Below are 13,127 nucleotides of genomic sequence, written 5' to 3'. Positions count from 1 at the left end.
CCCCTAGTTTTTTCCAAGATGGACTGAAGGCAGTGGAAAGCCTCAAACCTTCCATAGAAACACTTTCAACAGATCTTCACACGGTGAGTAGCTTCCCTCCCACAGTGGTGTTGAAACAATTTTTATGCAACAGACGTTTTCATTTAAATGTTGCTTCTGTGTAATCCTGTGTCTGCATGCCATGCTACCCAGGAGTAGCCTTGTCATGCCACATGGAGCATGGAGTTCCCGCTCCTGTCCTGTCGTGGTTGGAGGGAAGGTGTAACCCACAAGGGAGGCCGGTGCCCCATTTGTGTGCAAACGCCCATGAGCAGTAATGTTTCTCGGTGCCTCAGTCTCCATTTTCTGTTTTGTTCATTTTTTTTTTAAAAGATCAAGCAGGCCCAGGATGAAGAAAGAAGACAGTTGATACAGCTTCGAGATATTTTGAAATCAGCATTGCAGGTTGAACAAAAAGAGGTGAGAAGATTTAATTTTGAAATATCACTGTTATCCTGGTGGCTTGGAGGCTTTGGGCCTGGTGAATGTGAATGTCGTGTCTTCTGGAAGCTCACAGTTCACTGCGGGGCTGTGTCAAGGAGCACTAAAACATTTAGTATGTTCTCTAAATTTAGTTCTATAAAACCATCTTTTAAAATATGTTTATTTCAGTGGGGAAGCATTTACTAGAGGCGTGGCCTTAATGGCACTGTGTAAACGTTTTTTGCTCTCTCCAGTTGCTAGATGAGTAGCTCTTAGTGGCTTCAGCACAGAGACCACATGTCATTCGTGCCATTTATTCTGCAGCTGGCCATCATGGTTTTCCTGTCCTAATGTACTTAATACATGGCCTCTGTCCCTTTGGGCGTAGGCACGTAGTGGACGACCACCTGGGGCTCCTCCAGCCCTGGATTGTGTTCTGTAAAACTCGAGGACCTCGCTTTTCTTACAACTGCATCCTGATGGGCAGAAGTCCTCACTTTGTCTCACATCACCTCCTTTATATAGTGACACCTGTGTGCTAACACATTAGCAATGATAGTTTGTGCTTTGGAGGGCTCATTAGAAAACCATTAAAAATTACATTTTAAAGGTAATTTATTATATTTTCACTACAATGTAGGTATTATTATGTGAATTTAACAAATTCTCTCCCTTGTCAATAAAAGGAATGTGTCTAAACATATATAGTAGATTTTAGATCAATTAGTGAACGACTTAGCAGAGCATAAAGTTTACTCGTGGCAGTTTGATATGCTCTATTTTGTTGTAAGTTCTTGTACTATAACTGAATATTATTGTTTTTCTCCCAAATGCATTTACCTTTTGTGACCGAAGTCTAGGAGAGTAAGTAGTTCAGTATTTTAATTAATTGGAGAATTTTGCATGCTTTGTTTATGAACTTCAGTATCTGTCTATATATATATATATATACCTTCCTAGTACATATTAATGGCCAGTAGCAGTTTTAATTTTAACCCCTCTTCTTTCATTGTAGTAGATTTGTTAAAGGCTAAAGAGTTTGTATTACGAATATTAGTGAAATGGACATTTTCCAGGTTTACAGTTTATACTTTTGCTGCCATTCCTTCATGAAGATGAAGCAGCTCCCTCCCACCCCTACCCCCTACTGCCTACACGACTGAGTCCTATATGCCCTTCTAGTCTGAAGCCCTGCCTTTGATCTCCCCAGCCCACAGTAACCTGAGTTCATAGAGCATGTTCTGATTGAAGGACTCATTCCAGTCTCAGCCTGTTCCTTTTTAGATGTTGGCTGTGTCTTAAGTACACAGATGCCTTTTCTCCAGCTAGACCATGAGCAGCCTGAGGATGCCCCCACCTTCTGGGCTGCAGCACTCATTGTGTAGGCTCTTGGCAACATGGGCCGACTGAGCGAGACCTCGCAGAGCAAGGTTATGGGTAGTGCCAGAAGTTACCCACAGCATGCCGACTTCCTCCCAGACTAGAGAATATGTGTCCTGCCACTTTGATATTCCCAAGCATGGAATATGAGCACAAAAAGAAAAGAGAAGAAAAAGAACTTGAAGTATAGAGCAAATAGTGGCCTAATTGTAACTAGAAGAGGAGTGCTGGGTGTGGGACCCAGGGTGCCATCCAGGCAGGTGCTCCCGGGTGCCCTGATGGACGTGGCTGAGAGCCACTTTGGTCTGAGCAGGAGGATCAAACCCGTGAAGCAAAGCTCAGGTTTCAAGGAAGGAAGAGTAGCCGCTGGAGTGGAGTAGCCCTCTGGGTACGGTGCAAGGGCCATGTTTGCTTTGGCTGTGCAGAATTAGGAGGTTTGGGGAAACTGGCTGTTGGGAGAGAGCTGGTTTCTTAACAGCTTTGCATGAAAGTATTACAGATTTACCAGCACAGACCAGAAGTCTTTTATGGCTTGTTGGTTTTTTTGTTGGTCATCCCGTCTGCCCCTGACTGCACAGGGGTCAAAGGAACCTTCTTTACTGGTTCTCTCTGGCTTCGTGTCCAGCAGGCTCCATGCCGAGACCTAGCTCACCAGTCTCCTGTTGTCATTGTGTTTTCTGTGTATCATGCTCTGCATTGCTGTTTGGTGAATTCAGTGAATTGGACAATCTGTGAACACAGCTGCAAGTAATAAGCAAATGTTTATTCACATTTAAATTTTATGTGTTTTAAAATGATTTTTATCATGGGGGGTTCCATTTGTGTTCCTCTGATTACAATGAGAATTGACCACGCGGGCGTTGTTTAGGCTCTCATTCCCTTTGGTTGGCTTCTCTTCTGTGACTTAGACAACCAAAGGTGTTAGATGATTTTTATTCAGTGTTATAAAAATTCTAAGTCTGAGTATATAGTGTATAAAAATCAGGTTACATGCCTTAATGATTGGTAGAAGCCAGCGCTCCTCGCTCTCTTCTGGTAAATCTCAGACATCAGTCATTTGAAGAGATGAAGAGCATGGCCATTACAGCATGGTGGCTTCAGGCTGCTTTTTTTTGTCACCCTGTGGCTATGTGCTGGTGTGGAGACTGTGCCATTGTGGTCGCAGTGACCCCACACCTCCCAGTCACCTGACATTCATGCTTCATTGTTGATATTTTCTGCTCTTCGTAAAGAGGGTATTCCTGTTTGATTTTTCCATTCTTTTATTATGATTCTCAAACTTACAGAGACGCTGAAATACTGTACAATGAACACCTATGTATGCACCATGGAGTTTGACTTTTGGGAAAGATCCCATCTGAAAAGTTAAAACCCTCTCAGCACTGCTAATTTTGCATGATCTTTCTCCGAGTCAACCTCATCATCTTCTGCCTTTCTCATCCCACCTGCATCCATCTCACTGGAGCTCAGCTGGGACAGACCCTGCTGTGATGCCAGCAAGTCCCTGCCAAAGCCCCGTCATTGGCGTGCAGGCTCTTTGCTGTTTGATATTGAGAACCCAGACTTGTGCTACTGGGGGAGGGTCAGGCTCTGGGATATGGTCTCAGCACGTCCAACTGCTGAAACCACCGTGATCTTTCACTCTACAGATCTCAAACATGGTCTACGAGTCTCTTCTCTCTCCCTCCCTCTCCCTTCCCTCTCCCCTGCACAACGCACCCACTTGCACCCCACCCCCACCCCCTGGTTGCTTCCCCCTTTTCAAGCATTCTGTCTAGTAGGATGAGGTTGAATAGCTTGTGCCATCCAGGTAGCAAAGGTCCACCATGGCCATGATTTTCCTCTGACTCTGGCTTTTCTATCTGGGTTTGCAAACTTTACCATGCCCAATTCTGGCCTCAGTCAGAAACCTCTGCCAGGTAGCCACTTGCTGCCCCTCCTGCTGAGCTCCTGGGTGGCCTGGTCCTGGCCTTCATGTTGGCCTCAGTAGAGGACCTGTTGATTGATTCACACATTCAGCTACCCTTTTGTCCACTGTTTCTGTAAGCCAACATTGCACATACCCCACAATAAGATAGACACAGTTGTCACCTCTTTAAGGGCTCATGATCTGGGGGTGGAGACAGAGAGGCAATTAGGGGCACAGTGTGATGAGCACTAATGCAGCTCAGTTCCAAGAAGGGTGTCTGCCTGGTGTAGGGTGGGCAGGTGCTGTCAGGAATGACTTCCCAGAGGCTATGATGCCTGAGCTGGGGCTTTGGAGGATGATTAGAGTTAACAGACTCCCAGCAGGTGGGGACAGGTAGTTGGCCTGCGTAGCTGTCTAATGGAGCAGAAGAGCATGGATCTTCCTGTTTGAATCCTAGGTCTGCATTTAGGCAAGTTCCTGGACCTCTCTCCATGCCTTGTTCTCTTCACCTGTAAAATAGGAGTAATATGGGCCATCTCAGAGGGTTGTTAGGAGATCTGAGAAATCCTTTTTGATCAGCTTAATAAACAGGCACTAGTTCATTCATTCATTCATGCATTCAGCAGACATTGAGCTCCTTGATGTTGAAGATACAGTAGTGACCAGAAGAGACCAAATTCCCTACCCTTGTGGTGTCACACTCTCAGTGTTGAACAGGAACGGGTCCTGTTGTTGTCTCTGATATGACCCTCCTGCCCACATGGTAGATTTGTCCTCTGTCCTCATGGCACTGACCCCTCTCTACTCCTCCCTACTCGGGTCCAGGGGCATCCTATGTGGCTCCAGGCTCCTCCCCCGCCCTTGATTCAGGCCTCTGGCTGCCCCCACCTCACTGTCTCCAGCCTTGTCCCCCTTCTCCACGTGTCCACTCACTGAGGGGATGTGCTCCTCTCTGCTGCCAGGGCATTTCCTGCTTGCCTCACTTTTCAGGTTTTTCCAAATACTTTCCAAGCTTGACCAGTAATCCTTACAACCACCTTGCGGGGCAGGCAGTATTCGCTCTCATTTATAACTGGAGTCTGAGCAGGAGAGGATAAATGAGCTTGCTGGGGCTCACACAGTCTGGTTTGTTCCATTTCAGGCCTTTTATTGTTCAGCTATGTCATATGACTTTAATAACTCATGTCAGAGTCTTTTAAAAATTACCCCAAAATAATGGAGAATAAGTGGTAATGAGATTTGAAAACACTATTCTTAGAGCAGCGTTCAGGGCTTGCTTAGCACGTGCGTGGACACACCTGACACACCCTCGGAGGGTGGGGACCATTTGGACGTCACAGCCCTCCCCGGCAGAGAAACTTTAAGCCTCCAGGGATGACTCCTCCACAGATGAGTCAATCACAAGAGTTGTCTGAACACACTTTCTGAGAGATGGACAAAGTGTAACAGTTTTTATATTCTGGAGTCTTAGCTCAGAAATTCTTCTGATGCTGTGAGTAAACCTGTGTATGATATTTGTAATACAGGCAACATCACCCTTTCCCCCCAATTCCTGAAGATTTCAGATACTGAGTCCACTGTTCACCTGGGCGGATTCTGTCTTGGGAGGACCCAATGGCTAATACTTCATCAGCCCACACAAAAGTTACGATCACAGACAGTGCCTGGGATCTGAGAATTGGTCTGGATGTCACCGCATAGAGGATGTATGGACATTGATAGAATTTTATGAGAGCCTCCTGAGGTTCCTTAAAGTGCCTGCTTAACCTGTGTCCTTCACACTCACAGTCTCCTCACATGGAGGCACTCAGTCAAGCTGCGGGTTGTCCTTGTCCCTCTCAGGGAAGTACAGAGCGTGTTGGAGAGTCTGTGAGCATCAGGGCAACCCTTGGCAAGTTGCCTCTCTTATCTGTTAGATGATTCTTCTTCTTCTCGAGAGAAAGACTCTTTTCCCTTGAATTGTATTCCGTTAAATGGAAGCGTTGGTCATGCGAAAGGGCTGGCTTCGTTTGTCACCACCCCTTCACTTGCTTGGGTCAGGTGTTTTATACAGGTTAGAAAGGCTATTCTTGTCCAGTTACATAGAAGTCACCTAGGGGATGCTGAAATAATTAGCACTAAATTAGCAGGTTCAATTTTATGTTAAACAGGTTATATTCCTCTTCTTTATAAATTTTAAAATTGTATATGATAGCTTAGCTTCAGATTTGCTTGCATGCGTTAATTGCTTCTAGAAAGGCCTGGTCTAAAAAAAGAATAGGGCAGGGTAATTTCTTCCTTAACTTCCAGCATAGGGTCTGATTCTGTCGAAAAGAAGAATTTCCTTTATCCTGTTCACAAGACCTGCAAATAGTTCCGATTAATATGCCTGGCATGAATACTATTAGCGGTGTTGTCACGTGATTTCACCACTATTTTGTGCAGGATTTTTTCCTCCCCAAATCAATAGACATATTTCTTGGTTGTGCAGTTTAGTCTTTTGACAGGTTTATTTTTAGTCCTTCACAGAGATACCACACAGGTGAGCAGTATTTCTTCATTCTCCTTCCACTGCAGTGCTCCCAGCAATGTTGAAATCTGGGTTTGCTCTGAATTTCTCGTGCTGATGTGCTGCCCTTGAGAGGACGTGGGAACTGGCACCAGCCTCGCCCTGTTTGTCCAGAGGCCGAGTGCTGTGTGAACTCTCTGTGGAAAATGAGTTTATTTCTCCCATTTTGGGGTCTGCTTGTTTCAGAGTCAGTTGTCAATTCATATTATTGATTACTCAGATGAAGATTTTTTTTTTTTTTTTTAACAGAGTTTAAAAAGTCAGTGCCAGACACTCATGCTCCTGGATGGAATACTTAATGTTTTTATGACAGTACTCTCCTGCATCTGCAGATTCAGTGCAATCCCCACCACAATCCCAGCTGCTTTTTTGCAGAAATTGACAATCTGATTCTAAATTTCATATGGAAATGTGAGGGACTCAGAGTAGCCAACACAATCTTGAAAAAGAGCAAAGTTGGAAGACTCATACTTCCACATTTCAGAACTTACCACACAGTTCTAATAATGAAGAGAGTATAGTCCTGGCATTAGAAAAGGCTTATATGTCAAAGGAATAGAATTGAGAGTCCAGAAATAAACCTTTACATTTAGGGACAATTTATTTTCAACCAGGGTGCTGAGACCATGGGGAAAGATAGATGCCTGATAGATGGCATTTTTGAGTCCCTGGATGTGAATTTTATGTTCTTCTTTTGGTGTTGGGAGGAAAAATTTCTTTAATGTATATTTTTAAAAACCCAAACATTTAGGCTTAAGTTTCCTTTGTATACTGCTTTTTAAAAAACTGGGACCTGGGCAGGATTAAACACAAATTTCTGATCATTTTTTAGGACTCCCAACTTCGCCAGAGTACAGCTTACAGCTTACATCAGCCTCAGGGAAACAAAGAACACGGAACCGAGCGGAACGGCAACCTCTACAAGAAAAGCGATGGGTATGTGAAATGGTGTTACTAGAGTTGAAATGTACGTTCATTATCTCCTGTGTCCAAAATGTCTAAACTTTTATTGTTTTTCCCACTTATCCACAAGGATCCGAAAAGTGTGGCAGAAAAGGAAATGTTCAGTTAAAAATGGTTTTCTGACCATATCCCATGGTACCGTAAGTATTCTCTTTTACTCCATGGTGTCTGCTGTGGTTAGATGAAGTTGGTATTAGAGGACTCAGTGGAGTTAGAACAAGAGTTGTTGTTACAGTATCAAGGGTGTGTTTTAAAGAATTTCCTTGTTAGAAAAGCGTGTCTGGGTTCCTTCTCGAGTCGGTGCACCTGCATTCTGTATACGCTTTTCCAGTCAGGTGGAGCCTTGCTCCCTTTCACTGCCTAGCAGAGTCAGGAGTAACTGATAAGCCAGCTTGTCTGTTTAGAATCCTGTGACTTCCAGAAACCGCAAAACAACAAACTACTCCCCTGCTATTTTTGTCTCTGGAAATCGAACTTCTTAGTTGGGAAGATTTCTATTCTGCCATTAAGGGAAAAACATTTAAATGGTTAAGACTCTGGGAATCAGAAATCCAGGAGAGAATAGATTTCAGGAATTTTATTATAGAAAGCTTATATACTGTGCCCAATCTTAAGGCCTCTTTCTGTCTTCCTGTTTACAAGACCCCACGAGAGAAAAACAGAGCCCTATATATTGAGCTTATGGAAAACACAGGATAAAGTTCCTTACCAACCTGGCTTTCGTCAGAGACCAGGAACAAACACAGCCCCCCCGCCCCCAGTGATCTTTACACAGTGACATTAGGCATATTATCACCCCTCCTGGCTCCTGGTGTGGCCGGAGCTGGTGAAAACCATGTGGGTTAGCAGTTTGGGAAACGTCTCAAGGCCAAGCTGGTTGCCGTTTTGTTGGTAGTTAGAATGTTGGTGGTGGTTTGCATTTCTGTCCCCCAGGTGGATAGTGGCATGTGCATACCAGCAGCCTGGGTCACATTAGTGGATGGTAGTGATGGTAGTGCCTCCTCATGTCCCTCTGGTCCCTTGGTGAAGGCAGAGCTGGGCAGAAACACAGATGGGCTTTAGGCTTTTATAGAAATGTCATCACTCAACATGGGGTCCAGAGAAACAGCCCCGTGGTACTTAGGAGTAGGGAAATAGAGTAAAACTCCACTTGAAGGATGTCACAGAAATAAGGATTGTGTTCCCCTGGGGGTCCGTTTGTTTTTTGCTGATTTCATTATGGGGAGGGAGAGAGAGACTAGAACTCCCAATATAGCAAGAGTAGTCTGTGGGGACCTCTTGGTGACCTCTGGCCTAGGAGAATGAACATGTCTTTTGACTGGACAAATAAAGGTCATTTTGTTTTTCCCAAAATCCAGCTTTCACTGGTTGTGTGATCACCGCCTTACTCCCTGGACCACACAATTTGGATCTTAGTTTGACATTCCTTCCATATGAGTATATGCATGGGTGTGGAGGCATCAGTTCTAGACTAAGGGAAGTGAATTTATTCAGCCATCACTGGTCTTTAAAATTAAGAATGTTGGACTGGATAAGGCTGGGTTCCCTTCTTGATATAAACACCTGTGACTCTGTCTGTGGTTTGCTTTCAAATTGGTGTCAGCTCAGTTGTTTGTTTTAACGCAGATTGATTGCCTCTGTGTAGAAACTGTCATAGAGTAAGACTGAGTTTTAGTACATGCTCTTACAGCTCTAGTCAAGTGGCATGTTTGCTTCCTTGAGAGTTCTCCTAGACTCAGGACCTCAGCTTAACCCATGAGTGGCTCTCCTTCCATGACAGACGAAAAGGAGCCTGGTGACCTTTGCTGACAGAGTAAACTTCACTTTGAGCATGAGCTTCCTGGAGCCCAGAAGACACGGAGACTTAGTTTTCTTTACATTGTGATGGGTTGCCCCAGTTTTTAGCAGATAGTACAGTTATAACGAGCATCACTAGGATGCTGACAGCTCAGCTGTCAGACAGCATGCATATTTATTAATAACAAGTGCTTTGTGTTTAAAGGGGAAACCCTCCTCAGGGAATCTCTGATTCTGGGCGCTTCCTCATTCCTTGGCAGCCGTTGCCTGCCAAAGCTGCAGGAGTGGCAGGGGGCTCTGTCCTGATCCCTACCCCACTGCCTTGCAGGAAAATAATAGGTTAGTTTTCCAGCCCCCTGTTCACTTCCTGTTTCTTTTCTTGCCTTTCCTTATTTGCTGTTCTGTTCACTCTTGAAGTCAGACTCCTGAAGAATCCTCGTACTACTGCATCTGCAGAGTGTTTGCACGTGGTGGTGTGAATTAACCTGGACTGAGAAAGAGAGAATGGTGAAATGCCTTTTTTGTTTTGTTTGGTTTGGTTTGGTTTAGTTTTGATTTGACTCCTTGTGTAGCTTACCTGCTCAGCCAGCATCTCCTGAGTATGCCAGTTTACCATCAGGAAAAGGCAAATTTCTAAAGACTTAACTGAGTAAATGGGTCTCTAAGAGCAGTGTGTGGTGCACAGCTGAGAAGTGGGTCTTTAGGAAGTGAAAGCACACAGGGTGCATTTGCACTGTTAGGAAAACCCTCCACGGGAAGCTGGCAGCCTTCAGGAAATGAAATTGGTGTATTCTGTGTTTGAGCAGAGGGATGAGGATAACATCCGGGATGGAATCAGTGAAAGCCCAGCTGATATTCCCTGTTCCCCAAGCCTAATTGTGTTTTCTGGCACTGGGAAGAAGTCATCCTTGGGATGAAAGAGCTCTAATTAGTATCCTCTTTGCCAAATTCACAGCATTGCCGCACCACCAAGGTCTAGGGACTCTGTTATACTGGAGGAAATGTCCACTGGCTCCTACACAACCTAAAATTTTTAAAAATGATCATCAATCATGCAGAGAGAATATAAACTTTTAAAAGCCTGAAAAATGGGGAAAAAATAGAATGGCATGATTAAATGGTAGAATCACAAATGATCCATGCCTTTGTCGCAAACACTAAAGCTATTGAATCTTTCTTCCCCCCACTCCTTCTGAGGTTTTTTTTTTTTTTTACTAAATCATAGTTTCTCAAATTAAGTTTTCAAGGAATACTGGTATCTTGTGACTTAGGTAAAACTATTCTATAGTTGAATTGAATGATATTTTTTTCCAAATTGCATCAAGGAAGGAATTTAATGGATAGAATTTTCTCTCATAAATTTTCCTAACAGCTTTGCTATTAGCTAATACTTAATCTGAAAGGACAAATAGCAAACAATTATTAGTGTAAAACTTAGAACAGCTGATACTCCTTAAGATCAGCTTATATGCTTTGTGGACCCATTCTCGTGGTTGTCATTTTTTAGTATGGAGCCACATCTGTGCCTTTATAATTATCCCTATTTCAAATAAAGGCACTTATTTTTCTATATTTTATGGTATTTATATCCTGTGAGGTGAGGAATCTGTCTTTGACAGTAGTTATCTCAGTGGAGAACAAAAACCTTTCCCCAGACCTCAGGGAAAAAGGAGGACTGGCTGCAAGGTGGACGTGGGAGGGGAATGGGTAGTGATAACTTGCAGTGTGGGTCTTCGCTGCTCTTGAAGATAGGTCCAGGTAAACAACCACCTCCCCTGGGTACCACGTCGAGGACAGGGAGGGTGGCAGTTCAGCACTTGAGCTCTGGAGCTAGGCTGGCTTGCTCAAACACTGGCTTCCCTTTTCCCATGCTGTGTGACCCCCATCAGATTACTTAGTCTTCTGGGCCAAATGGTTCTTACCTCAAAGGGCACGTAGGAAAATTAAATGAATTAATTCATGAAAGTGTTTAGAACAGTGCCTGCCTCATATAAGTATTTAGTAATAATAGCTGAGTAAATATAGCTATTTTATTAAAAATCATTATCTTGTCCATGAAAGTGCCTCTATAGTTATCAAAGTGCACAAACCCCTTTTACTGTTTCTGTATCTAAGACTCAGTGGACTCCACAATTTTGAAGTCGCCCTAAAAATGCATATATACAGTTGTGTGATCACAGGAAGGTGACAGAACAGAAACAGACTCTGTGTGGGCTGTACATGTAGAGTCTTAGTTGCATACATGGTTTGGGCTCCTACTTGTCACTATAGAAATAGATCCTATGGTGCATTGGTTCCTGCATGAGCCAGGCAAAGTTCCAAAACTGGTGGTGCTTTTACTTGGAACGGTCCACATTGGCAAGATTAGGCAGAGCTTGGAGTCTTCTAATACTGATTTCTGATGATCCAGGAATTCTATTAGATCCGTGTACTATGGAGAATATTTAGTGACTTCTGTGTAGGAGATAAGATCAATACAACCACAAACTAGAGAGTCTAGTACAACCCTGTTTATCCAACTTCTGCTTATCCAAACTTGTGTTTATGAAAGCTAAATCCTTCACACTGCAAGGATGGGTCTAGTTTTCATGGAGACTCCCTTCCACTGCCATCCCAAATCTGTGGACTCGGTGAGAGAACCCGCGGGGTCTATAAATGTGTGTGGGTCTCACAGGTCTGTCCAGGTGTAGATGCGTATGTGTGGGTGTCTGGATCCCAAATCCAAGCTTTTTATCCTGAAGCAACTGGTGGCCACGGGAAGCGGGGCACAGGAACAATGGAAGTTTAAGACATTCTTATTTGATCTTTCCTTTAGCACCTTGGTAGGTAGGTAAGATAAGCCCATTCATATCTGGTGATTTCTCCTAAGACTTCCAAGAGGCATTTTGCCATTCAGAATTTTTGTTTCTGAAATTATCATCTTACCCTCTGCCCTTTGCTTTTTGAAACCAAGTATGATTTTTTTTTGAATTGTAATGAAATAGTCATTTTTGGCACATCTCTGACAAAGCGTGTTGTGATCTCTTGTTGCCATTGTGTGTTGGAGGTTACTTATATGAATGAAATGTGTTTTGTTGAAATGCAAGTGACAGAGATGGTTGGCATTTAGGAATATGACTCTATTATCTGTCATCACTTCAGACAGTAGGGAAAATTATTTCTCTGCCATTTCTATACTGTGAGATTACTTTCCCTGGAAGTGAGGTTTACACTCAGAAAAACTCTGTTACAATAATTGAGCTGGGTGCCCAGGTTACCTGGTAAACCCTCTGTGTCATTAGGAGAAATCAGAACTGAATGTTTAGGGCTTTAGTGATGGAGCATCTTGATCTTAGGGAGTCCACTGCCTGTGGCCTCAAAGCTGGTACTGCTCGTCCCCTGTCTGGATGGGTTTGTGCAGGCCTCCAAGTGCGCCCTTGCAGGGAGGTGGGTGCCCTCACAGGTTGTTGAGGTTCAAGGACTCTCTGCAGTGCGCCTCTGTCCTGCTTTCCTGCATAAAGTCTGCCTTTTGAAAGCTGTCTTTGCAAACTAGTAAAAAGCCTTCTCTTGCTGTATTTTCAAGAGGAATGATACTGTATGATTTTCCAGCCCTGCCCACCCATCCTTTTTTGTTTGTTTTTAAACAGGCTAACCGGCCTCCAGCGAAGCTCAACTTGTTAACTTGCCAGGTGAAGACCAACCCTGAAGAGAAGAAGTGTTTTGACCTTATTTCACGTAAGGCTCTTTCTGAATGCTGCACCATGGAGAAATTATTTTAAACCCTCTTCTGGGGCATGAGCCCCATTTCAAGCAATGCATTTTAAATAATTGGCATTTGAATAGAAATGCCCCCTTTTCAAGGGACATACACGCTCTGTGCTCCCACTATAACTGTTGGCTTGCCAGCCTCTCCTATTGAGGTTGGACTTTGAGGACTGGCCCTGCCCCCTGTGGGCTCTAAACCTGGAGACGTGCTCTCAGCTCTCTGAGCTTCAGCTTCCCTATTTGTAAACAAGGAGATTATACAAGATAAATCCCCAAGCCTAAGATTCCTTCACTTTAAAACACATTTTTAAAAAGGACAGTTCT

At 43.8% G+C, this 13,127-nt stretch overlaps 1 protein-coding gene across 2 annotated transcripts in view; it reads left to right on the top strand.

Annotated features, from left to right (window-relative positions):
* The window catches only part of ASAP2 (ArfGAP with SH3 domain, ankyrin repeat and PH domain 2), a 172,066-nt gene that overhangs the window by 111,374 nt on the left and 47,565 nt on the right, over positions 1 to 13,127 (top strand). For both annotated transcript variants that reach the window (XM_069495255.1, XM_069495254.1), the window contains exons 8-12: positions 8 to 83; positions 373 to 459; positions 7,132 to 7,235; positions 7,333 to 7,402; positions 12,686 to 12,773. In XM_069495255.1, coding sequence (XP_069351356.1) covers positions 8 to 83; positions 373 to 459; positions 7,132 to 7,235; positions 7,333 to 7,402; positions 12,686 to 12,773 — 425 coding nt within the window. The remainder of the gene's footprint in view (positions 1 to 7; positions 84 to 372; positions 460 to 7,131; positions 7,236 to 7,332; positions 7,403 to 12,685; positions 12,774 to 13,127) is intronic.

This window comes from Eulemur rufifrons, chromosome 19 (assembly GCF_041146395.1).
Source record: "Eulemur rufifrons isolate Redbay chromosome 19, OSU_ERuf_1, whole genome shotgun sequence".
NCBI lineage: Eukaryota > Metazoa > Chordata > Mammalia > Primates > Lemuridae > Eulemur > Eulemur rufifrons.
This window is presented reverse-complemented; position numbering and strand designations above follow the sequence as displayed.